The sequence below is a fragment of the Thermobia domestica genome, chromosome 16, assembly GCF_964235325.1.
Source record: "Thermobia domestica chromosome 16, izTheDome1.hap1.1, whole genome shotgun sequence".
NCBI classification, from domain to species: Eukaryota; Metazoa; Arthropoda; class Insecta; order Zygentoma; family Lepismatidae; genus Thermobia; species Thermobia domestica.
In genome coordinates this window covers 124885668-124912498 of record NC_137469.1, presented here as the reverse complement: position 1 = coordinate 124912498, position 26831 = coordinate 124885668, and the positions used below count along the sequence as shown (strand labels likewise).

Here is a 26831-nt window from a genome sequence, read left to right as displayed (position 1 = left end):
CAAGTGAGTCCTCGTTTACGAGACAACGCTAAGTCCCACATGACTAGGATGACTCAGGACACCATTTTTCGCGTTGGATGGGAAACAATATTGCAACCACTATATTCCCCGGGTATTGAACCGTCCGATTTTCACCTGTTCCATTCTTTGGACAATCACCTTAGAGGACACCAGTTCAAATCCCCAGTAAAAGTCCTAAATGCACCTGATACTTTCTTCTTTTCACGGCCCACCAAGGTCTACCGTGATGGATTCCATGGCGTTCCAGAACGTTTTCAGAAGGTCGTCGATGCTGATGGGGACAATTTTTGATCTTCCAGATTAGGTGACATATCGATGTGCGAAGGTGGTGGGTGAAAAAGCAACAAAACTTTTCTTGGTTACCTTTATATTTAAATTTAAGGCCTTGTATACAGAATCTATCTACACAAGATTGATTTTCTTTGAAATTTCACTTAATTTCTTTACGGTTTCCTGACAAAAATATTTATATATTATTCTAGATTTAAAAAAAAAACATAATTATTTTATTACACTGAGTAGAAATAAAAGAGAGAGCGAATGAAATCCAAATTGAATAAAAACATTGTTTCTCACAAAATTTTCGATCCTCTATGTCTTTTAAAAGACTTGTTAAAGCATATAAAAATATTCTGTATTTATAAATCAGTTTAGTACCTTTGTTTTATGGCTGTATTTGTAGTACCTTGTTAAAATGTTTGTCTTCAAACTGTCAAATATAAATCGCAGTAAATTGTGTAATCTGCTGTCACAAAAAAGTATGCTATTTTTCAATCGGTATAAGGAAGAGATATTATACTATTTTTCGATCGGTATAAGGAAAAGATACTATACTATTTTTCGATCGGTTTGGAAAAAACAATAATTCTCCATACTATTTTACCATAAATTTTGTGAATAAACTTTGTTACTTTTAAATGAATGAAGCGAGATAATTTTACTATGATGCTTTGAAAGCTGGTCATTTGGGGGGGCAGAAAACCATTTGGGGGGCCTGGCCCGATGCCCCCCCTTGGCTACACCCCTGTTCATAAGTATAGTGGAATTGATACTGCAAACTTCAGTTTGTTATTCCGAATTTCCACATTTAACCACATGTGATCTAACTTTACTGAACTAATACATGGATAATACCACTGGCGGCTCAAGTATTTTCTGCCAGGGAACACAATTCATGAGTGTGCAATGCGCCCCGAACCATCATCACTTTCTTTGTTGCCGTAATCGATGTTGTACAACTTGGCGTCTTTGCGAAATACTACAATGTATATAAAAATAATATAACTTGTAAATTTTAAGAGATAGAACAATCCAACAAACAAAAACTTAAAGATTCTTCTTAGATCTACAGTTAAAATTATATTTCTCTGCTTGATCAAGATAAAAATTATTGCTCTCCTTAGATATGTATTTGATTTAGTTCCTCAAATTTTGAATATTTTACGATTTCTGCGTATAATTGGAAAGCACATTCTGAATGTAAATAAAATACATGTTAAATGAACAAACTAACACTCGTTACTATTTAGTGTAAAGGCCAGTCCAGCTCTAAGGTTCGGTAACATAAACAGCCACCTACGACTAGGCAATTCTTTAATAATGACAAAATTAGTAGCTGAGACTGAAAGATATATCCATTCTCCCTCCTATAAGGGCTCCAAGGGTTCGGTAGTTATCGACAAAGGTGGAGGAAATATTCTCAGTTCACTTTCACTTATAAACGGACGTAAGCAAAAACATTTGCAGCCTTTCCCTACAAATAAACCTGATTTGTTCCAATATAATCACGTTCAGGCAGTCTAGACAAAAACACATACTTTCTTGATTTGAAACTTACGCCACGCTCATACACGTTACACCCGAGCTGTGCATGCGTAAACATAACACAACAATTATCCAATTAAACTATTATTAGCCACCATATTAGTATTGGAGATATGTAGCTATCATCATTGGAGATTTTTCCTTTAGAGTGTTATTCGCTAATTACTGAAATTAATATTTGTAGCAAGGAATTACTTTACAGAAGCCCATTGGAGTAGGTAGGCTAAGAAGCAATGGAAATGTTATAGCTTACGTACTTTTGTTTTCGTCCTTTTAGAGGTGAAAGTGAACAGGAAATAGGATAGTATAAACTTCTATATTCTGAAAAATTAGCACCGTTTTGGGAAGATTCGCAGATTGTAAGATTTTGAACTTTCGCCCTTGATTCAACACTTGGAGCCCCCAGTAATAACTATACTTTAAAATAGATAGATATGTAATATGTTATACAACTCATTTATTTAAAATAAAATGTTGCCTGTTACTTACAATATCTATTTCTGGATAGCTTTGTGATATATCATTTTGCAGTAAACACATTCTTTCTGTTACTCAGCAACCGCATTAGTGTTTCATTTGGTATTCTATCTTTAGGCTAATTTGAAACTGCTCAGAAGTGAACCTACAGTTTAAAATTAACGAACATTCAGAATTCCTTAAACTTGAACCCGAGACCACGCTCACGAAAAGCAAGCGAATTTACTAACCAATAGGGTAAGCGTGAACCTTGACCGTATTTGTGCACTGCGTTCCCTAAGAACTACTTCCTCTCCGTATCAATGCGTATTAAAATACAAGGATGGTGGATGGCGTAGTGTTATATCAAACCCGTTGAATAATACAATAAAACTATTTCCGCCTAACTGTACAGCTAATGTGTTGATTTTGAACGAGAAGTCTAGTACAAAGTCCAGTTTTCTATTTCCATTAAGTATTCATCAAGAGCTAATTGGGATTCCAGTATAAACTGTCTAACCCCTCTTACAGGTGCTGAACGGGAGAAAAGTTAAGCTATGTTATTCATAATGGTTATTTGGATGTTTTATAAACAACATCACTTCAAATCCTCAGTCAATTCTACCCTCAGCTGCGCTTCTGACTTCATAAAAGAAACATGTACAGTATATCGTTTTAGAATATAAGAACATGCGGCATCCGCTAGAAATGAAAATCTGGCAACAGCGCTGGATTCCATATGACTTTAAATTCTACATAAATATACTCAAAAAGACGCCAAATGGTAATAAACTTATAAATGGAATATTCTCGGACGCAAGTTGACTTCAAAATGAAAAGACGCCACATGGAATGTATTATGTAAACAGCTGAATTTATTATTTTATCGAAAATCTGAGAATGGGACATGATTCTCCATATCTATAAACTATATATATACTGTAATCAAAATGTAATATACTCCAGTATTTCAAGGGGATGCCCAATGACTGCAATATGAAAAGACGCCACATGGATAGCGAGATGTGTATATATATATATATATATATATATATATATATATATATATATATATATATATATATATATATATATATATATTATATATATATATATATATATATATATATATATATATATATATATATATATATATATATATATATATAAATGAGTTTATCACTCTTGACGTTCAACAAAATTATTAATTCTTATACTCTGGTGGAGTACCTCAGGTCTCAAGAAAGCTATATTGAGAAAAACCACCGTACCTTTTTGTCCACTGTCATCTATTGAAAAACGTTAAGTTCAGAAGGGGAATATATGATGGCTGAGGTCTGTGAGACTCCACCAGAGTTGTTAAATGTTAACAGAGGTAAAGAAAGTACATGTTCTTTTTTTAAATAAAGGTGGGTCTTTTATAATGCGGATTACTAGGCTACATCTAAATCGCATATTGTTGCTATCAATAGAGTGTTTTAATTAATGAATCAAACAGAGTAAATGAACATCACACTAAGTGAATAGTACAATATCAGCATTTTGTGTTTTGAACGAATCGTGTAAAAATAATCTTGTCTCTTGTATTCTACAACACATGCTCAAAAGTTCCTGCTTATAGTTTACAACGCTTTTTAATCGGGGGTTACCAAGAGGGGTGAAAAAGTAAAAGATAACTAAGATCTATAAACTTAAAATATTTGTAACGATTATCTTGATTTTTTATTTGGGTGGACATACTTTTGTCTCCAGATTTATCAAACTATTATTTCTATCCCGATATAATGTTTAAATGTATGCATATATGTAAGTGATAAACAGCAGTAATCAAAAAGTTTATCGTAATTCATAATTTCTTATAGGATTTATTGGCAAGAAAATGGAAAACGGTTGGCGTGCTATGAACTATCTTTAGAACAACAACATAACATTTCATTTGGATGGTATATCTTAAATCGACATTTTTTGCTTCCGTTTTGGTAAACCAAACTATATTTTCATTATATATCGTTATTTAAATGATGATGTTAGGATACTAGAAGTGTTAATTACGTCATTTTATGCCTACGTAAACAACATGTGAAACAGTGAAAGAATGGGTTTACAAATATATAACATACGAAAATCAGGTTAAAATATTTAACATCTCCTAATAATAAATATGAAGTGAAGTATCTTACAGAGGGAGTGATTTCACTAAATATAATTGTGAAATCACTAAATGATTTTGGATACATCAATCGTAAATTCGAAGGATAGCCAAATTTGTTGATGGGTACTTCAAAAAATAAGGATTCATACAATAGCGTGAAAGTATATCTAAATCAATTGTTGCACGTTGATAAATGAAATATAAGTTTGTAAATATAAATGTAAAGTATTTTTTTCTTTCAGAACCGGACGAAGACATTGCAGTTTTGCCGCAAAAGAGCGTTTTGTCGTCAACCATATGTGATGTTACTCCTCGCAGATCTGGTAAACTTTTTCTAATACATTTTCGCTTTCCAATTTTGTAGTCAACGACAAAATGTTATAATAAAACCAATTGCGGTGACAGATACCTTAAAAGTTGAAGGATTCAAGAAGTAGAATGTTCAAAATATGTACTGTATAAATCGGTATGTCCTGATTATTAAAATATAAATATTACGTGTAATATACGCAAAGTTGCTTTCCTCGAAACAAGTAAGAAAAGAACAAATATAAGCTATGAATCACAGAGGGTCTTCTTGCACTACAACTGGCACTATTATGCCTCTAAGTGTGACCGGAATTAGGTCATTATATTTTCAGAGATGTTTTGGTTAATAATTGCTTGCTGAATGAAGTTGTATCGAGTAGTACAGGTGTTAAGATAAACAGCAAATTAACCAAACAGCAACGTATTTTCTTGGTACAAATACGGTGATAACGCAACAACTGGTGATAATCTTCTTTATGAAAATTTTACAGTTCCAGAATCAATACGACGCGACCTGAAGCCATTGTAACCCTGAACGAATGATTCGAAGGTACAGTTTCTGTGTATGATCTAATAGGAAACCGACGGCCACAAAGTGAACGAAATGAAGGAAACATTAATGTTGTTGCTGAGAGTTGTGTATTTGGCCCGAAAACGTTTACCAGAATGAGTATATGCGATCTGCAAATTACATGGGCGACCTATTTAATGAACTGCTAAAGAATTTGAAGATAAGACTATACCAGTCAAATCTTCTGCAATCGTCGTAGGAATGAAATCTGAACTGGCATGTTGCGTTATGTGAATGATTTCTCACTCGTAACGAATCTGACAGAGACTTCCGGAAAGAAACTTTGTGAAAAAAGGCCTCATCCAAGACAATATATAATACTTTTATTAGAGAGATTCCAATCCACACGAATTTGTGAAAGAGAAGTTAATATCGCTGATGTCTCTTAGAGGTCACCATGCCTTAAACGTCGCCAACACCTAGTGGCCGACTTCCCGGTATGTCGATCGTGGATGTAGCGACGCGTTGAAGGATTCCCTCTGGTGTGACACTGGCGTCAGGGTTTAGTCGAGTAGAAACAAATATCTAGAGTCAGGGTGTTGAATTTCCCACCACGTAGCAGCGAGAACTTCACTTTGTTTATAACAGTCACCAGGTTATATAAGTAACTTTTGTGGATCCTCGGTATATTTTGGAAAGACAGGAATATTTCTTTAATTTATACTTTATTTTTGCGACTCAAATAACCTCCTTTCTTTGGCAGGAGCTACACGCATTTCAATTTCTTTCCCACGAACCAAAAACAAAAGAGTCTTTCTTCACTTATACATATATGTAAAACGTTGTTTTGCCGTGAGAAGACTTTAGGAGTAACATATACAAAACCCATTATCTGAACTACATATGTGATAATTGTGTTTCGCTTACTTCAATCCCCAGTTTATTCCTTTGTCATTAATATGAAAAGACTAAGTTCTATAGTTATAGTGCTTTCTTCAATTGTTTATGGAAATACTGCGGCAGGCGAGACCAGACCATCTGCAACTTAGTCAGACCATCGACAAGCAATGTCTTTCAGCCAGTTTTATCAAGAAGATCTCATACTAAAACGACTCACCAGCATCAACCATATTGTTCAGCCAGTTTTATCTAGAAGTTCTCACGATTTGAACTGCTCACCTACCCCTCATACATTGTAGCCAGTGAAATGTGAATTAAAGCAAATTCTTTCGACATTTAATTTGCATATCCATACACGTGGATTAACCTAATTACATTTTAAAATGAAAGGCCAACATTGACCAGTTGGTCAATCCAGCTTACACCCAGAACACCTGCACTCTGGAAGTTTTCTCCACGTGTCGATTTAGCGAATACGTTCGGGAAAGTCGCCATACAAATAAGTAAAGGTTTAAACGTCTCATAGCCGATTAAGGACTGGCATCACGGCTAGCCTCCACTTAGTGAAGACCTGGTCCGCTGACCCTGTGCGTATAAGTAGAAACGGGACGTCCAATGTAATAATTCTACGTCGTGACTACTTGTATATCTTCTGCTGGATATTGATTTTTTCGCAGCAGCCAGGAACTTACGTCGTTGGATTACTTCAGTATTACCCCACGGTGTTAGCCTCCACGTGCACTAGTGAGTGGTGTGAGGAAATTGTTTGTGGTGAACCACCAAATATATTTCACCCACATACATATGTGATACAAAAGTAAAGGGCTATTATATCGCGAAATGTAGAGTGTGATTTAGTTTGTGGAAGTAGTCAAGTGTCTATACCCATATCAGTGTTTAGTGTTGTGATTGTTTTTTCTTGTATATATTTTTTTTCGCAGTGCACTTAATAAATAAGCATAGTATAATTTTATTTAATGTGTTTTGCATGTGTGAATGATATTTTTGTGTGTCGGGGTCTGAGCAATCATCGGGATGTCCGTGAGACATGATATCCCAACTTCACGATGCTTGATGGTCATCTCACTGTTGAGACCGAAGGTCGAACCAGAAAAGTTCTGTAATCCCTTTTTGGAAATGTCCTTTGATGTCTTAACCAGGTAAGTTCAGGTCCCCTGAAAGTACCTGTTGGTGTGACAGCAGGGGCAGATCCGGAAAGCGGTACATGGTCAGCGCTCCTTCTCGGAGAATTGCGAAGGGACACACACAAACTATTGCCAGTCATGTGACTGAGGTTATTATTATATATTACATTTTCCTGACGAATTGTTACTGAAGTGAACTCTGGAGCTCAAGGACAACGCCTGCCTCAACATCATGAAGTGAAAAATCTTGAAATGATTGCTTGTAATTGTACGAATTTAGACGGCAATTTTTGCAGATCACTAAAAAGTGAATGTGGGAGAACTATGAAATAAAATTCCATGGCTTTGTCATTTTGTTACAAAATTGCATGACTTACGTATTTTATCTGATCCCAAACGGTTATCGTCGAATATACACGGTTTAAAAGACACTAAGCTAGCCCAATTTAAAAACACAAAATTATTTATCCATCTGCAACGAAGTAATCATAATTTTGGTCGTTCGTACTAACCCCAGGCACTTTTTTAGTGTTTTTGGACTCTTCTTAATGTAAACAAATTACGAATGTCGGCGATTTAGCATATTTTGAGACAGTAATTTTGTGGTTCATTGGCAATTCTTCACTCTCTGCAGCTGGTGGACTAGTGGTGGTATAATTTTCAAAACAGAAGTGGGTATACCGCTGATAGTCGCTGAGAGGACGCCGCTTGTTATCCGTCGGCGGTCCACCAACGCTTACGGCATGATATTTGAAATGGTCATGTCATAAGACTATTCTTTACTGAAAGCACTGTTTTTGGTGGTACACATGTTCCGTTGTGGCACGATATATCCGTGTTACGTAAATATTCAGTACATAGAGCAACACGTTGGACAATGGCCTCACTTTGGTGTTATTACGACACATTTCCTAAATCAATATTTCGCAACATGCGACTTGTCTATTAAGGGTATTGTCAGAAAAAAAGAATTTTTTGGACAATAGCAGGATTTGGATCACTTAAAACAGCTAATTGAGGAATCATTTGAGAGAGAGGATGTCAAATTTCGATTGTGTCATGATATTTGCAAAATGGTGCTGAAGATATGTATTTTGTGCATTGGGCATGGTGTAGACACTTTGAGCAGTGTTTGTGAATATAATAAAGATTACCAAGTCACCTAACACATTCCTGACGCATTTTATTTTATTTCTTCACATATTGGGGAAAGCAACTTTGTGTCCACCTTTTATACTAATAAGTAAATTGAACCTTTGTTCGTTTTCCAAACAGCGTTCCGTTGATAGTAAAATTTTAGGTACAGTGCGATTCCTTAATTTTCATATTTCATTGATTGATTGGCTTTAACAATATATGAGATATTAATCTACAGGAGCTTCACCGGGAATATATGTTTGGAGTAGACCACTTTGATCTGGATACCCTTTTCCTGTTCCCAGTGGAACCTCATGTGGTTCGTATTCCACGCTAAGTTGCAGTACAACGTCTCTTATAGACTCTATTTTGAAAGGAACTCTAACATTTCAGATCAACCAATCAACGAACAATAGCTTATGTATAGTCTGAATAATTCATAAGTCAAGACTACTAGTACATTCTAATAATGCCTTAGTTTACGCAAAAATTTAGAGTGTGCTACTTTACGAGTGATGCGATTGAATACATTTGATATATTTGACAATATTAGTGTAATTTTAAGACTTGTCCTACTTTCCTACGATAACAAATGATAATATCATTTTTTTTATTTCGAGTATAAAGCAAAATGTTAAATCTTCAGCCTGACTTACTCAGATATTTTATTTTGATCTAAAATAATTAAATAACGCATTCAATTTATATTTCTCGAAAGAGTTTTGGAATTCGTATTAGTAAAAGTGCCTCTGCATTTCTATGACAAAGCTCTTACAGACAAACATAACTCTTACCTTAGTCAATATGTGCAGGTGGACTCAAGTTTTACTTAAAGCCGGTGACTTTTCGGAAGCAGAAACCAAACAAATCGTCTTCGTTTTTCAAAAATTACATTATAAATATTATTAATAACTCTTCTTATAAAAGAATATGCTTTCAGATTCATGGACACTTTAGAGAAAAATATTGATTTTTAAGTAGCTACTGTTTCAATGCTGTACTTCCAATTTCATGCTTCATATGTCATTCTTTTCAGACTAAATTAAGCTTTTAGGTGGCACCATACGATTATGCACATGATGCACAAAGATAGGAAAGTTTTGGTTATGGTAGGGAAATTTTTATCCATGTTGACTTATCCTTCGGATAATGTAGCCGTTACATTATTTATTCCACTTTAGGTCTTGCACCAAGTGATGAAGATGTTAACTGTCTAAATGGTGGAATTTATAGCACTAAAAGAGGAGGTTGTGTATGTCCAGCAGGATTCAGTGGCGTACGTTGTGAAAAAGGTATGTATTTCATCATTAATATATCCAAAAATGAACTTAGTGATATGATTTCTATAGGGGTGTATCCAAATGGACCTTGTTATTCATAGTTATTCATGCTTCTCTTACCAACAATTAATTATCAATTGATAAATAAATGTAATCTGTCTTACTCAAAATCTTTCAAAGGCTTCATGATATTAGCAGTTCCTTCAGGAAAGGGATTATTCCATTATTTCTTTTGTTTAAGGACCTACAAATGGCATATTACCTGCAGTTTTTAATCAAATCATTTTACCTTAGCTTTTAGGTTACGATCAATTCTAATAAGAGTTACTTCTTTTTTATAAATAACATAAAAGAAAAACAAGTCTGTTTGTAAATTTCTTTACTTATAATAACCTCTTGTATTTAAGATGTTATGACGATTATTGTTGAGGGCAAAACTGTGTATCGCAAAAATTGATAGAACTAAAGCGGCCACAGAAGTATATGGCATGATAGATATTTCATGGAAATATATATAAATATAATTGCTCTAAAAGCGACTTGTAGTATTATGAAATTAGAGCGAGGAAGTAAATTTAAACGAATAGCAACATTGTTGCCATTGGACACATTTCAAAACAAACAGTTCTTGGTAACCGAAATAGTAACAATAATTCTGGTAGCTTCTTACATTATTGAAGGAGCTTTCTTTCCGGGTTGGAAGGTTTGTATATATGAAACTTTGATTAACTCGTTATTGTTTGTGTCACATCTTCTATTTCCGCTATCTTCCGCAAAAATTCTAGCCTTTAATGAAGATTTAGACATTGCTTGGAAACAAACAACAGTAATACAATAGTTTCGATAGGAAAAAAATGAATTCAAGTTGAACTTTTGTTCGTCATAAATTGTTGAGGCTTAAGATTGTTAGGAAAATTAAATTGCCTTGTACTGTCATTTTAAACCTTTTCGTCGTATAAATACAGACGATTCGAATGACGAATTTTCAGTGAATGTTAACATCAGTATTACCGTGAAAATGTGTCAACGTATTACATACAAATGTCGCAAATAGGCTACGACTTATTCATGTATTGTTAAGAAAGTAATTAGTATTTATTTAACAAATAAACATTTCTTTATTTTTACTTATCACACTCATTAATGTACTATTATAGTGCAGAACGTAACTTATGCCTAGATAGATAAATTGGTTATATGATTCAGTTAGATAAGAAATAATTAAGGACTTCGTTGCTTATAGTTGTATTGTAAATTTTAATTTGAGCAGTAAATTTAAAAAAAAATAGGTTGTGAATTGCTAAATATATAATCTATATAAATTTAAAACATATAAGGAAAGGAAGTTAATCTTTCTAGTTCTTATTTTTTTACTTCTAGAACTTTTTGAAATTCACATTGTAAGAGTCCTCCGACATGGTGAATTTCTCTATGTAACACGAAGCATTTTAATGATGTCCATCGTGGCTAACCAGTTAACGTACGCGTCTATGGCTTGGGAAATCTGGGTTTAATTTCCGGCGGAAGGCCATATGGTTCAAATCACACATTAACCTCTACGTCTACGTCTCATATAGCCTTGCTGCTAAAAGGAAGGATAAAATCAAATCAAGTCTTCAAACCTGCTTAGCTTATGCTTCACAAGGGATGCTTATAGTGATGTGAGGTGGAAAATTTTCCGCGGAAAATTTTCAATTTTGGAAAATTTTCCGGAAAATTTTCCGCTATATTTTTCCGGAAAATTTTCCGCTCTATAAAATATCAGCAATCAAGTAACAATTCCTCAGCAATCATGAAATTGATTGAATTCATGTATAGAAATGTTAAAAAGTGAAAGATCGTTTAAAGAACCTCAAAATTTTCATGGCTCAGACAATTTTCAGTACCATGTATGAACAAGTTAAACATTTTTTTATGAATCGAAATATTTTCTGCCTTATATGGAAATATTGAAGAACTTTTTATGAGTCGGAAAGTTTTCATCATTTTGAAGCAAAAGTAAAACAATTTTTTGTGAATCGGAAAGTTTTATTGCTCTGTAGAAACAAGTGAAAGGAATTTTCATAGATCAGAAAATTTTCATCAGGTGTAGAAACAAGTGGAAAACACTTTTCATAGGTCGGGCAATTTTGGATATTATGTATAGTGGTGTTAGGTAGAAAATTTTCCACTATATTTAACTTCACATAGAGCTCGAAAATTGAATTTCACTAGAGGAAAGTTAGTCAACAACAAATTATAATTTTCCAATTAGCTTTCGGGAACCGGCAAATTTTCTATTTCAAGTTGGGAAATAAAATTTTACAGTGTTTCTCTCTCTTTCTCTCTTGCTCTGCGAGCTCCTTCGTTGCTAAGCGGTTAGCATACGCGCCTTTGGCATGGAAAACCTGGCTTTGATTCCCAGCGGGAGCTCATGTAGTTCGGATTCCACGTTAATCAGTTGGTACCGTTTTATATAGTCTCGCTGCTGAAAGGGACGTTAAACTCAATTTTATGAATCCTGACGAATTGTTACTTAATCACTGATATTTGTTAAGAACGGAAAATTTTCCGTAAAAATACAAGAAAATTTCCACCTCATATCTCAACTAAACAACGATGTAGGAAGAAGTGATGAATCGGAAAATTTTCATCACTATACAGGACAGACAATTTTTCGATTCATGAAAAATTGTTCCACTAGTTCCTACATCGTATTGAAAATTGTCTGAGCCATGAAAATTTTCAGATTCTTTAAACGATCTTTCACTTTTTAACGTTTCTATATATGAATTCAATCAATTTTATGAATACTGACGAATTGTTACTTCATCACTGATATTTGTTAAGAACGGAAAATTTTCCGGAAAAATATAGAAGAAAATTTTCCACCTCACATGGAGTATGTTTTTATGAATCGGAAAATTTTCCGGAAAATTTTCTGGAAAATTTTCAGGAAAATTTTCCGTTTCAAAATTTTCCGGAAAATTTTCATCACTGGATGCATATTATTGTACTTAGAAGCGTTTAGCTGTATTATAGAATAATTCATTATGTTATTAATAAACTATTATAATTTCAGGTGTACCATACGTACTCCCAAAACTTTCGTAAAATTCCTCGTAACTATGAAATTAGTTGGTTTATGTGTATATTTATTTCATACATGTTGTCTTTCATGTTAAACTTGTTACGGTGATGATTAAACAATTGTGACAGTTCTCTAAAAGAAGTATTATTAAAGACAATTGAAGACCATTGCTAAATGTGTTGTCTTTATCGAGTCTTATAAAGTATAAACATATAGATACTATTTACTAATACAAATATGAGTCCAGCAGAACTATCGCCTTACCCAAAGAAGGTAACATATATTGTGCATAGCTCTCGGATAGTAAACTTAACGAATTTACATTCTAATAACACACGTTGCAACAAACAGTCATCTCCATTATTACATGAGTACTCTACATGATCTTCTTTAGTTTTTTTATCGTACATTATTTCAAGAGATAACTTTTCTTTCTCAGCTTGTGGTGAGAACCGATACGGAGAAGACTGTGCTGGATTTTGTTCTGTTATGGAATATGGCTGCAAAGGAATGCTTTTATGCAAGCCCGATTTAGGATGTAAATGTGGTCCTGGTATCAAAGGAAAATTGTGTAATCAAGGTAAGAGACACGTTATAACAACAACAACAAAGTATACGAAAATTGACAGATTACTTTACTTATATTTTCATAAATTTTTGCTTACATTATTGGAGAAACTGTGAACAAGGGATGATAACTATGAAAGCAAGGATACACACATATGCACATTAATAGTAAATTGCTTATGTCGCCTTTTGGGGATATATCTGGTCCAGAGACACAAAATCATTGAAGCGTTCAATGGAAAGAATAGATATTATCAATTCAGTGTCATTTTTGATTGTTATACAATTTCTATAATATAACATTTATCTTAATTTTGTTCAATTGTGCTGCATGCTTAAAGCACTATCTAGGTTCATGATTTAGGAAGATACCATAAAATACAGTAGGAAAATCAACCAATATTCAAAGTATATTCATTAATTTGTATAATTATTAAACAACGTACTTTGGAGAGCAAGAGGAAACATTTCTGACATACTCTTCCACTCATATATTATTTTTCTCTTCATTTACTTTCTCTTGTAAGATCTATCATGAAAGAAAATATAGTATCACGCAAGGGATTTTTCACCAATCTATACAACAAAAGTAACTTTCACGTAAGCATTGTCTATATCCGTTGCATACTCTTCACACATCGAGTAATTTTGATCCAAGGAGGAAGCACTCTGTACTGACATAATTATTTTTGACTTTAGAAAGACTTCAAGAAGCTCATGAATTTTATGTCACTCCAAAGGTTACTCTGAGGAAGTCTGTAAGAACATGAGAACTCTTACCATATATCAATTAATTGTCCCGTCGTGATTAGACAAAGAATATAATTTTTTGATCGTGGACTCTGAATATACAAGGCGTATTAAGACTCGAGTACAAAAAACCTTAAAAATTTCGGGAATTATTTTCTAAGTGATTTTACTGATGTGTGAAAGATAACAAAATATGCAATTATTCACCATCTTCTTTGAGTTTCATCTATTATGACTACTAAGGAATTAGTTCAAAGAATCAAATGTTGGACTGCAAATTCTCCTTCCCTAAGTTCAAGGTCAGGATCTTAAGATCCGAACTGAACGAGGAAATCACGACCAGCAATAAATATCTAAACGCATTCGAAGTCATACCTGAAATACTTGTGCTACTACATAGAACTAAAATTCAGGAATAATTTTCGCAAACTCCTTATTGAAAATTTACACATCCAAGAATACAGTGAATTCAATTGTTCTTAATTAAGTGTTTTTGTGTATTATCTGGAGACAAGCACAAGACATCGGATATGAAATAGATCCTTTACCGACAACTGTCCTAATCTACGCGCAGTATGTTGTTGAAATTAGAGAGATAATTGTTGTCATTGTTATGGCAACCTATTTTAATTAATGTGTGGTTGCTGACTCTTGCCGTCTTAGAGTTTATTTAGTATGCTTTTCGTGATCAGAAATAGTAGTTTCTATTAATGCTTTAACTCAGCGCTTTCGGCTTTATACAGAACATTTGCAAATAAATAGGGATAGCTTCTTGTTGTTTATAAAACTTTATGTGAAAATGTACAGTAAGGGACACTTCTAGATGGTAGAGCCATATGGAGATTTACGGCAAGAGTGCTCCACCAGTTGAGTCCAAAGTATTTGCCGGGAAGTATTGCAACCGAATTAACTTTAAAAGAAGGTGGTTGGTATAATCGCCAGGCAATGAAAATTCCAGTACACTTGGTTGAAATTCCCACTACCGTCTACAGCATCATTTCTCCAAAATGAGATGAATCTTAGACGTTTAGTTCTTATGCCATACTACTTGATATTTGTCCTATTCGTGAAGATAAAGTGCAACAAAAAATGAAAGTCCAATCCTGTTGCTGTTGGAATGAACTCTCTTTAAGTCGTTTGATCTGAAATGACTTTGCAGAACCTGAATAAATATTCTCTCCCTTCAGGGAGGGTGTAAGAAGAGCGAATACTCCCCTCCTACAGTATGAAAACATATACTTTTAATCAAATGCTTAGCGAGAGTGAGCCCATTGGTATAGCGTTTTTATGATTTGAAATCTTGCTCCCAAGCCATCTTATGTGATAACTGACAACATAGGAGAACGGGAGATGCAAATATGATGAAGAAGAAATACACTCACATGTGCAAATTCAGAACTGGAGACAAAATGATCCGATAGCATCCATATTTTGTCGAAAATTTTGATTTTGTAAGTAGACAAATAAAAGCTCACCCGAACCTGAGAGCATCCCATTACCAATTGTTCAATTCAAGTGGAGAACTCAGTTGAGAGCGTCAGATGATTAGCGAGGGAAAGAAACATCTTAAGGTATGGGAAACAAACAATAAAAAACCACCAAATTCCCTCGACCGGACTCGAGCTCTAACCCCCATAATTACCAAGCCACGCCTTTGCTCACTTAATATTTATTGTACTCTGTCACTGATATTACATAGCAAAATTACATGGAGACAATATAGGTGTAATCTAGGACAGACCACTGGGAAGAGTGTCCAAGATGTGATTCTGAGCGAACCTACTCCGCTGTACGATGATAATGGTTATGCATCACAACAAGGAAAATGTTCACAAGCACAACTTATTGCCTCCCGGTCTTTCCCGACAGGTGGGACAGAGCTGCTTCCAAAAAGCCACTGAAAGACTGTATTTCTAGATCGACTGAAAAATATTTGCGGCGTTCCCGTTGTAAAAAGTCAAAATATAAGCATTCATCATTCCACGGCATGGAACGATGAACATATAACAATATGGTACCAACTAACCAGAGGACCGTATTATGTTTGGTTTTTGGGTAATACTGAAATGCAGGAAAGGAAAGGAGATCTACGGTAAATAAAGGAACAGGTGTACGGGAGATCAAGCTCAACATACGAAGGAGGAGGTTTCAAATAATATCGGCACCTGAACATGACATGTAGCGATGTTGTAGTGTGTCAGATGGTCACAATATTTGCAGGTGAGGGTTGTGGTACGTCCAATGCGCTGAAGTCTTTCTTGTGCGGCAGGCAGTTGATGAACTATGGTCGTCCATACTGCTTGTGTGTGCAAAGGGAGGACATTGGTTCGTAGATTTTGCCAAATATGGCGCCATTGTTTATTGGGGAACATATCCTGTACCCGGACTCTCACGTCTACAAGTGGCGATCTAGAAAAATTGCCGGTATAAGGTTTGGGGAGTATATGTAGTAGGGGAAGCAAGCTCACCAGAATATGTCCATGCTTGAACAGGATTGCTGACAAACATAGGACTTAAGTTGCCAAATCTGCAGAAAGGCGGATTCCGTGGTTGAGAGTATTCGGGCCAGAAACATTAGATCCACACCTGTGTATAGTCCATGTGGGGCTCAACTTCTTGATACGCATCTAGCATGTATAACACTTGACTATTAAGACGAAAGTTTACGAGTCCAAGGCCCCCTTCCCTGCGAGGAAGATAAATAGTGTTGTGGCGGAGGCGGAAGAAGTAGCCCCGCCAAAGAAACCACATAAATACAGATTCTATTTGGCGAGCGTAAACCGAAGGGAGGGGAAAGGTGCGCGCGTAGTATCAAAGTTTAGCAGCAACATACTGGTTTGCTCACTCATCCACCGAGCCACACAGAATGACAGCCAGTCATACGTCAAAAAAACCGTTCGTTACAACCAGTGATTTATTTGTAGGGAGAAGCTAGGCAAATTCTCCGTCTCTATTTTTTTCTTTCCTTGGCACTAACTAAATTACTGTTGTTTAAGCCTAGGAAGAATACTTTCCACCTCTCTAGAAAATTTCCTTTCAATTTGCATACATTTTTAGCAACACAAAACATTTATTCAGCGCTGTTCTGCATTATTATACTTACAGAAACGAATTACTTCCAATTCTATGAATTCCCGTACCAACTAAACAGAAGCACTGAGTATGAGATTCTATATCTCGCGAATAGTTTTGCAGAAAATATCTAAACTAAATTTTCTATTTGGAACAGGGGTAAACACACACGCGGGGCTTAGGAAGCAGATTGCGTCCATAAGATTTGTTTTGGTCAGTAAGGGACATACATTTACATTCAAATGGCAAAATAACACGTTTAATTATACCATAATTATACTTTTAAGAGCGCCAAATGCGTAGAACGAATGCATTCTTTTTGGCTTGGAAGAATAAAATTATGGCTGAAAGTGGAAGTGAAAAGACTATGATTATGATCAGGAACAATGGATGCTACCAAGCAGTGGCGTAGCCAGGAGGTCTGGAATCCCCGACATTTGTAAAAGCTGTTAATATAAGGCCTAAGATTGCGGTTTTATTCAAACTTTTTCCCGAGTTGAACCCCCGGACGCACCCCAGATGAATATTTAGCCAGCGGCCCTCCTGAAATCAAATCCTGGTTACGCCCCTGCTACCAAGTGATATATTCTATGTCACATAAGAAAATGCATGTTTTCCGTGGGATACTATCTTTTGCCCCTTACTATGAGAATGAAATCGCTACACATTCCTTGCTACCACATCGCGATTTAATTAAATGTTTTAAAACTTTCTAAAGCTCAATCCCTAACCAAATCGATAACTGTATGATCTATCTCTTTGCAGTTCACCCAAGACACTATAGAAATATCGTAAAACTTAATAAAAGAAGAAAAAAGGTCTTTCACATTGTGAAGCTTACGATTATTGCCATATATTTATAGCGTAGATGTGTTGTGTAACTTATTCCGTAGCTCAATGGATCCGTGTAGAATACCCATTCCACGACCCGTGTTCGAATCTTCATGCCGCTATTTTTTATTTTTATTTTATTTTTTTTTTTATTGATCAGGTACGACTCCAGTAGAAAGAAACATATGGTTACAATTCACGGTGTGATTCGATATTCTGCAAGTATTTAATTATTTATTTCTTGTCAAGCAAAAAATGAAGTAGAATTTTATAAGCGTAAAACTTCTAGATATGAATGTTAATAGAAACTATGAATAAGATTACAGCTGAAAATAAATTGAATTCTCTTCAATTGTAGTCCATAATTAGCTATGGTCAAGGAAATGGATTTCAGCTGTTTTGTGTGTGATCAGCACATAGACTTCCATCATCCATATTTCTGGAATTAATATCACTAATTTTGTGTTTCTTTTTCTTTATATATAAAATTCTCATCTTTTAGTACTTAACAAAACAGCGATTATTGCTCAAACTGCTACTATGGCATTACATTTCATTATATAAAATGAAACTAACTATATATATATATATATATACAGATGGTGATCACAAAAATGGAAACATCTGTAGTTGGTAACACGCCAGATGTATGGGTTGGCAGTGGTGTCGTGGCGGCCGCAGCGCCGGACTACTGGTGGTGGTGTGTTAGGACTGTCTCCATACTACGTCAGGCGCAGTGGAACAGCAGTGTCCAGTGGCTGCAGCAGGCGGAGGTAGTGTAAAATGGGAGACCTCTCAGATTTTCAAAGAGAACAAATTGTTGGTGCGCGGTTATATGGAGTGAGTTTGACGGCAGTGGCTACTGTGTTAGGTGTGTCGCGTTGGACAGTGTCGAAGGTGATGACGGCTTACACAACACACGGGAAAACCACATCGGGGAAGCGGAACAGGGGGCGGAAGAAAATCATGAGTGACAGGTGACGCCGGGTATTAAAGTGTATTGTCACGCAGAACCGACGTGCTACTGCGGAGCAAGTGACGGAGGAACTCAATCAGCACCTCCCCCACCCTGTTTCGACAATCACAGTCCGCTGCCAATTACATGACATGAACTTACGGGGTCGTGTTGCACGGGCCAAACCAATCATCAGGGACCACAACGCTTTCGCACGCCGCAAATGGTGCCGCGACCATGCAACTTGGACCGTTGAGGACTGGAAACTTGTGATATGGTCGGATGAGTCTTCCTTCACCTTATTCCCAACCACGGGCCGTGTTTATGTGTGGACAACGCCCAAAGAAGCTTATGACCTGCAGTGTCTCCGCCCAACTTTGAAACATGGCGGTGGCTCCGTGATGCTGTGGGCCGCAATATCATGGTTTTCATTGGGTCACTGTTAGCGGACGAATCACTGCCAACGATTATGTCGCAATTTTAGGAGACCACCTGCATCCAATGGTCCGGATGTTGTTCCCGGACAATGACGCCATCTTCCAGGATGATAATGCACCCATTCACACAGCTGGCGTTGTTGCAGCGTCGTTTGAGGAACATCGGGGTGAAGTTCAACACCTTCCCTGGCTCGCCCAGTCCACCCCCATTCTCTCTCACAGACCTGGCCGATGCCCTATACGAGGAATGGTGTAAAATTCCACTTGCTACCATTCACGACCCCTACGCCTCCATCCCACGTCGCATCAAGGCTGTTCTGAAGGCGAAATGTGGCCCGACACCATATTAATCTGGTAAGTTGCAATTTCGTTCAGGTTTTTCCATTTTTCTGATCACCATTTGTATGTATTTTAATTATTTGTTTACTAAAATATTTACGATACAGCCAAGAGATCATTATTTTTGTAAAATGTTTATTATTTTCATGAATCAGAGTGAATATTCTATTTGGGTTTAAAACTATCACTTGCTACACTTTTAATTGACAACTAATAGTTTATGTTCAGTCATTCTGACCATCTTCTACAAATTTCTTGCAGAGACTATTCGGAGTAAGTGTTTTACTTAGTTTAGTCATATTTTATTTTAATATATTTTAAATATATTTTATTTTATTCCTTTTGTTTTTCTATGGGAATTAACAATTTTCATTTTTTCTTTTTATTATGGAAACTAGGAAAAATATTCTGAACAATTTTAAAGCACTTAACGCCAAGGCGTAGATAAATATGTTATTTTATTTCGTTATCTGTGTGATATATGAGATATATTTTTCTTTCTCATATATAGGAGAATTAACGTTTCCTTTTAGTCTCCTAAGGAAATTAGAAAAATGGATATTCATAACAGCATTGGTTTCAAACACTTAATGTAAGGGAGCAGATAGACTATTTTATTTTGTTCTCTCCATGAAATAAGCATACCTTTTCTTTCTTTCTTTCTTTCTTCATGGTGGCCCTTAAGACTTACTAAGTCGATAGCCAGCAGTTTGCCTGAAGGCATAACGTCGCGTAGCAAACAACTCGGTTCGACACGTGCCACTATGCGTACACCTAGTATCAAAAAGGTTGAGCGCATTCTTTATTGCTGTTTCGAGTCAAAAATTTTCTAAGTTCAACTTCGGGTATCTTTGGAAAAAAGGAAACCAGGTTCGAACGTCGAAGCCAACCTTTGCAATCGGGAAAAAATTTGAAGATGTGTTTTCTTCTTTTAAATGTAATAAGACTTGTTACCAAATGTATAAAAAAGCAACATTGATTGAAATACTTTATGATATAATATTTCGAAACTTTGTATTAATGTCAGCACATGCTTGTTTGTCATTTTGCTCTCCATACTACTATACATCGGTAGAAGTATCTTCCGAAAAGCGCTTGTGTTAGCTCAGTGGTAATCCGTTGGATTTCAAATCGTAAGGTTGAGAGTTCGATTCCCATCTGGGTCAATACTTCTTCTTTTATAAAATTCTATTTTCCACAATGCATGAAAAAATATATAAAATAATTAAATTAAAATACGTCAGTTGTGTATATATGTAAGATATAATCATTGCCGAACATAGTGATTATTATGTTTAAAATATAACAGGTGTTCACATTACGTTGGTATTCTATGATATATGTGAAAGTTAAATACAAATTAAGAAAATAATATCATCGCAATAAATAAATTATGTAGTGTATTTATTTGAAGCTATTTGTCATCTGAAGTTACTTCTCAATTTTCTCATTACAGCAAGTGATTTACGCTTTCTGAAAGTTAAAGTGACTATTTGGGTATAAATAGAAATTATTATACAAACTCCAATCTTCGCTACAGACACAAAACTCGCCATCCCCAAAACCATGTAAACAGGAAATTTACGAACACGAAGTCATGTGTAAGAGACTTATTTATACTTTAGAAAGAAGGCAGAATAGGATTTCTTTCCATAGGGTTTCAGTTCAATAATCTGCAATGCTTTTGTAAATGGATGTGGTCCCGTTCTCTCCGCCTTATATATTGTGTGTGTATGTTCCATCATGTAAACAAACTTCCTACATATAGTGCTTACAGTCTAAAAAAGTAGTCTCGGGGTAAGCTATTGGGAGTTGGAGGGGTATATATATAAAGTAAAAGCGATCGATATTAATGTTGAATCCATAGTTCTCGTTGTTGCAGATATTAATAATTACAACTCCGAAAGCGTTAAAGTCCAAATTTAACTGTCATCGTAAAGCTTCTTTGTGGTTAAGCGTATAGGGTACACGCTTTCGGCGTGGGAGACCCAGATTCGGCCCCCAGCGAGAGCTCATGTAGTTCAGATTCTACGTTAATTAATAGGTCTACGTCTCAAATAACCTCAGTGCTGACGGGACGTTAAACTCAAAATCAAATCAATCGATTCAAAATCCATCATCATGGCGGGCGATAAAGGATGAAAAATAAAATGTCTCAAGTGACTGATTGTCAAATCCATAGCTTGAGTTCGTGACGCTGTTACAAACACAATGTCATTTAATGCCACGTTTTGGCATGAGCGACTATGGTACCTGGATTTTGAATTTACAGAAGCAACATCGAAAGCGTTGCTCACACAGCTCTAAATGTTTTGATGTATGTATACGTGTATATTCCAGCGAAACTCCGGAATGTCTGGAGCAACTTTTACCTAACATAAGAGACATATTACCTTCAATCTATGAAAAAAATATTGTGGAATTCAGATACCTCAAGGGATGGAAGTTGGGAGGAGTGACATGTAAAAATAGTGTAAAATGACTGATTATAGAGTGTTATCCATTGTTTTCTGGGTCGTTGGGATGAGTAGTGAGGCACTTAATGGCGTTATAACCAAATTCATCCCCATCTTCACAGGATGAGGGGTTTGGAGATATGATTAATAAAATGTAAAAATTTACTTAAATATTTGTCGAAGTAATAATTATCTGGGGTCGAGAAAGCGTTTCTAATAACTTTGGAATGTAGTTTGTACCAACTTCAAGATGGGCTTTTTAATCGTATCAATTTCTCACCTTAAGAAGAAATTACCAAAAGACAATTGGTCCAAAGAACATTTCGCCCAAAAGACATTTCGTCCAAAGGACATTCCGTCCAAAGACATTTGGTCCAAAGGACATTTCGTCCAAAACACAATTGATCCAAAGGACATTTCATCCAAAAGACATTTGGTCCAAAGGATATTTCGTCCAAAAGACAATTAGTCCAAAGGACATTTCGTCCAAAAGAGAATTGGTCCAAAGGACATCTCGCCCAGAAAATATTTGGTCCAAAGGACATTTCGTCCAAAAGACAATTGGTCCAAGAGACATTTCGTCCAGGGATGTTTAGTTCAAAGCACATTTCGTCCAAAGAACATTTGGTCCGGTAACGCTTGAGAGTCAAGGGTTTGTTTCTATTAGGATAGTGAAAGTGAGGCATATAACATTATGACTCATAAGTAGTACTTCCCAAGAGCAATACTCCAATTTTGAAAAAAAATTGGCAGGTAGATACTACACATAAAATAAAGGAATACGTGTATTTTTCTGCGGAAAAGTGGTTTTAGGGGGCAAGAGCCCCTACTTAAAATTTTAAAAGTCCCAGACATTCCAGAAATACGCTGGAATATTCATTTATACAGAAACATTAAGATACATAGAGCTGTGCGAGCAATGCCTTTGATGCTGCCCTTGTAATTTCAAAATCTAGCTGACATGTTCGTTCAGAAATGTTGCTATTTATCTGGGTGATAATGAAACCATAGACTCTACACTAATATCGGTCGTTTTGAATCTTTGTATATGTTACTCCCTTCGACTCTCCTTATTAGATGTGCTGGGGGATCTTACTCCTACTGGAAGTTAAAGTTAAACTTAAAGGTCATCAGAAATGCTCCCAATGAATTTGGGGACCACGAAAGATATGGATTGTATACTAACATTGGTCATTTTCAATTATTTCTACATGTCACAAATTTCACACACTCGTTCGGGGTGTTAATGGGGGCTTAACTTACATGGCATCTGGAGTCGCACTCTTTATCTAAGAGACCCCAAAATTATAGATTCGACACTAATGTCGGTCTTTTTTATAATTTTGATGTCAGCCTCTTTCATTCCTCCTAGGACAGCAAACGGATACTGGAACCACTAGGACTAAATTTGGTCTTAAATGGCATTAAAATTTCTAGACTAGCAATTAATTTAGCGAACAGTGCTGCACTTAGAATCACGGCGTCCCTACGCACTTTTGCTCTCGGCGCCTCCAATAACTACATATTTCTCCGCCCCTAGATCCCTAACTTACAATTAAAACTTAATTCGAATATGCTTAATTAGTGAATTTGTTGCAGTTAAATACCACTCACTAGATGCTACAGCTACAACTACGTAATAAAAATAAATGGGAAACATGTTCTGAATTATTTTTAGATTTCTTACGCTATCATTAAATATATTAGAATAGAAAAAGAGGATTGCTCATAAAATAGTATATATGAACAAAAACACCAAAGGTGCAAAAAGTGCAGCCAAGTTCGTCAGCCTCAAAAAGTGTTGAGATGAGGATAGATGAGCCACGTTCCTTGCCTACAGCATCTGAAAGGAACACTGGAACTTGGCGCGAGGTGTTTAACATATTCGAATACATTAAGATGTCTGTTCCTAGTTTCACGGCCGGGACATTTCAGTCCTAAAGCTAGTGGTGACCCCCAAATCCACCACGCTCACAAACACCAACCCTAAGGCTCGTTAACATCATTTACTTTGACATGTCGTGGAGGAATATAAGTTTTCCTTGTCTGGGTTTCGAACCCCAATCTTACTGCAGTATACTGTATATGTGCCTTAGTGCATTAGCAAAGTTGATATTCCTAAGGTTGATGGTGGTCCCAAACCCACCACGCCCACCACCACTATCCTTAACATCATTTTCTTTGACACCTCGCTCCAAGTTCCAGTGTTCCTTTCTGATGCAGTGGCCAACGAACTTGGCTCATCCATCCTCATCTCAATACTTTTTGAGGCTGACGAACTTGGCTGTACTTTTTGAACCTCTGGTGTTTTTGTTCATATTTCACTTCTTTTTGTAGTTCACCATGTCAATATCGTATATTGGAATTCTCAATTGTGGCATATTGCTGGATTTAAATTTAAAATTGTACATTTTAAAGGAGTCATAAAGTGTTACATACAACATTAGTTCCCAAGAGCTCGCCCACCGGGAATGGAACCCAAGACCTGTACAAGAAAGGTGCACATGCTAGCCACTACAACAGCGGGGAGGATTTATTCTATCAAATATCTTTCAGAGCGTTATGTCCAAACAAGATTCCAATTTATTTACCCGAACTACAAAATCACGATCGCTAACATATCATATTTCATTACCTAAATACGAAGAGTACCAACAGGGCCCAAAACCCTTGATGCTGAATCCTCGCTGCTACATCACTAGACATAACTGGTGTTTCAATATACCTAGTTGTTCTCTACCTTTTCACATTGCGAAATTACGGAGTTCATTACATGACGCGCATGTTGCGCAGTTTTATACTGCCTTGGGTTTTCCTTCCAATGATATACACCTTTCAAATAGCTTGTAAACTTAATAATATTTGCCACCAACATATCCTAACTGTATATAAACCTACATGAACTAGCATAAATTAAAGGGGTTCTACCGGTTGACGTGGAAAGTTGAAATAATGAAGGGGGATGAAGAATTTCCCCATGTTATTTAAATGGATCTTTTTTACATATAATCTCATGTTTTAGGAACTTTGAAAAAGAAATAAAAAATTGAAATTTGGTATGCTTGTACGTTTTCATTAGTATTACCTAAGTAAATCAGTAAAAATAAACAATTCCGACATTAGAGTGGTTTTATGGAGAACTGAAAAATCTTTCCCACGGTACGTATTTATATGGGACACCTTTTACACCCCCAAAATTATACGGCACTTCCTGTAGGGCTACAATGATTAAATTTGACGTGATTGTAGTTTTTCGGAACTAACCGACAGAAAAATTGCCAAAAGTGAATATTTTTAATTTTTAGGGAGTCTAAAAGAGATGAAGAAATTCCCCATGCTATTTAAATAGGCCTTTTTGGACAAATAATCTCATATTTTAGGTACTTGAAATTGGAATACAAACGTGAAATTCGGTATGCTTCAACGTTTTCGTTAGTATTACCTAAGTAAGTCAGTAAAAATGAAAATATCCAAATTTAGAGTGGCTCTATGGGGAACAGTAAAACCTTTTCCATGTTATTTATATTGGACGTCTTCTACACCTCAAAATGCTTAGACACTTCCGGCAGGGTTAGAATGATGAAATTTGGCACGATTGTAGCCTCCCGGGACTAAGCAACAGGAGAATGGCTAAAATTGAATATTTTAAATTTTTAAGGAGTCTAAAGGGAGATGAAGAAATCACCACGTTATTTAAATAGGCGTTTTCCTGGAATACAAAATCTTATCTTTTAGATAGTTGAAATAGGAAAAGAAACTTGAAATTCGGGAATTGTAAGCTTAAGAGGTGTGAGGAAGTAGGACGAGCAAAGCGGAGGGTGCGTGGGCGAACCCCCGAAGGGCAAATTCAGAAAATATGAAGAGCAAAGGCACGAAATTCACTGTTGATGAAAAGGCTGATACGTAAGAGATTCTCACACTGTTCACAGATAGAGACACGAAGTATCAAGAACATAACGACTGTGGTAACTATAACATAACTCTAGTACCAATATATTTACGAAATCGGTTACATTTTGTTGCTAGTCTCACATAAATTCGAACAATTGGATTTCTCATTTCTTCTAAAACTTCATTAATTTTAAACATTCTCACCTCTACATTATCTTACTTATCAAATTAATTTCAATATCTATTTAATACCAATGACTGCAATAAAGGAAAAATATTCGCCGAAAAAAAAACAAAATATTGCCTTTCCTTGTCTGGGTTTCCAACCACGAAATTTACGGCAGTATGTACGTGTCTTAGCCTACGGTTTTAAAAGTTAACTGATTCACAGAACGTACCTCATTAACTTGCTTAACTACTTATTACTAGCTTTCACTTATTTTACTTGCACACTGAGAAAAACTGTATGTGGCGTACGTAAAAACGTTTGTTACATGTGTAAATCCTGTAGTTGTTGGACTTAACGTACACTAAACGTAGAACTGAAAAAGTATATTTGAACGTACTTTCCATATAAGTGTTCCGAATAAACGTACTTTCCACACGAACAAAAAGACTGTATGTAGGCGGTCAGGATCTCACATACAGGTGGCCGTATGTAACTTATATCTGACGTACGTAATGTACGGAAGACTGTTAGATGTCAGACATCCTGCAACGACATTGTG

General features: G+C 35.8%; 1 protein-coding gene across 1 annotated transcript in view; it reads left to right on the top strand.

Annotated features, from left to right (window-relative positions):
- LOC145673393 (uncharacterized) overlaps positions 1-26831 on the top strand; it is a 475904-nt gene that overhangs the window by 303974 nt on the left and 145099 nt on the right. The window contains exons 12-14 of the mRNA XM_081743051.1: positions 4696-4776; positions 9637-9747; positions 13245-13385. Of these exons, the coding sequence (XP_081599177.1) occupies positions 4696-4776; positions 9637-9747; positions 13245-13385 (333 nt within the window). The remainder of the gene's footprint in view (positions 1-4695; positions 4777-9636; positions 9748-13244; positions 13386-26831) is intronic.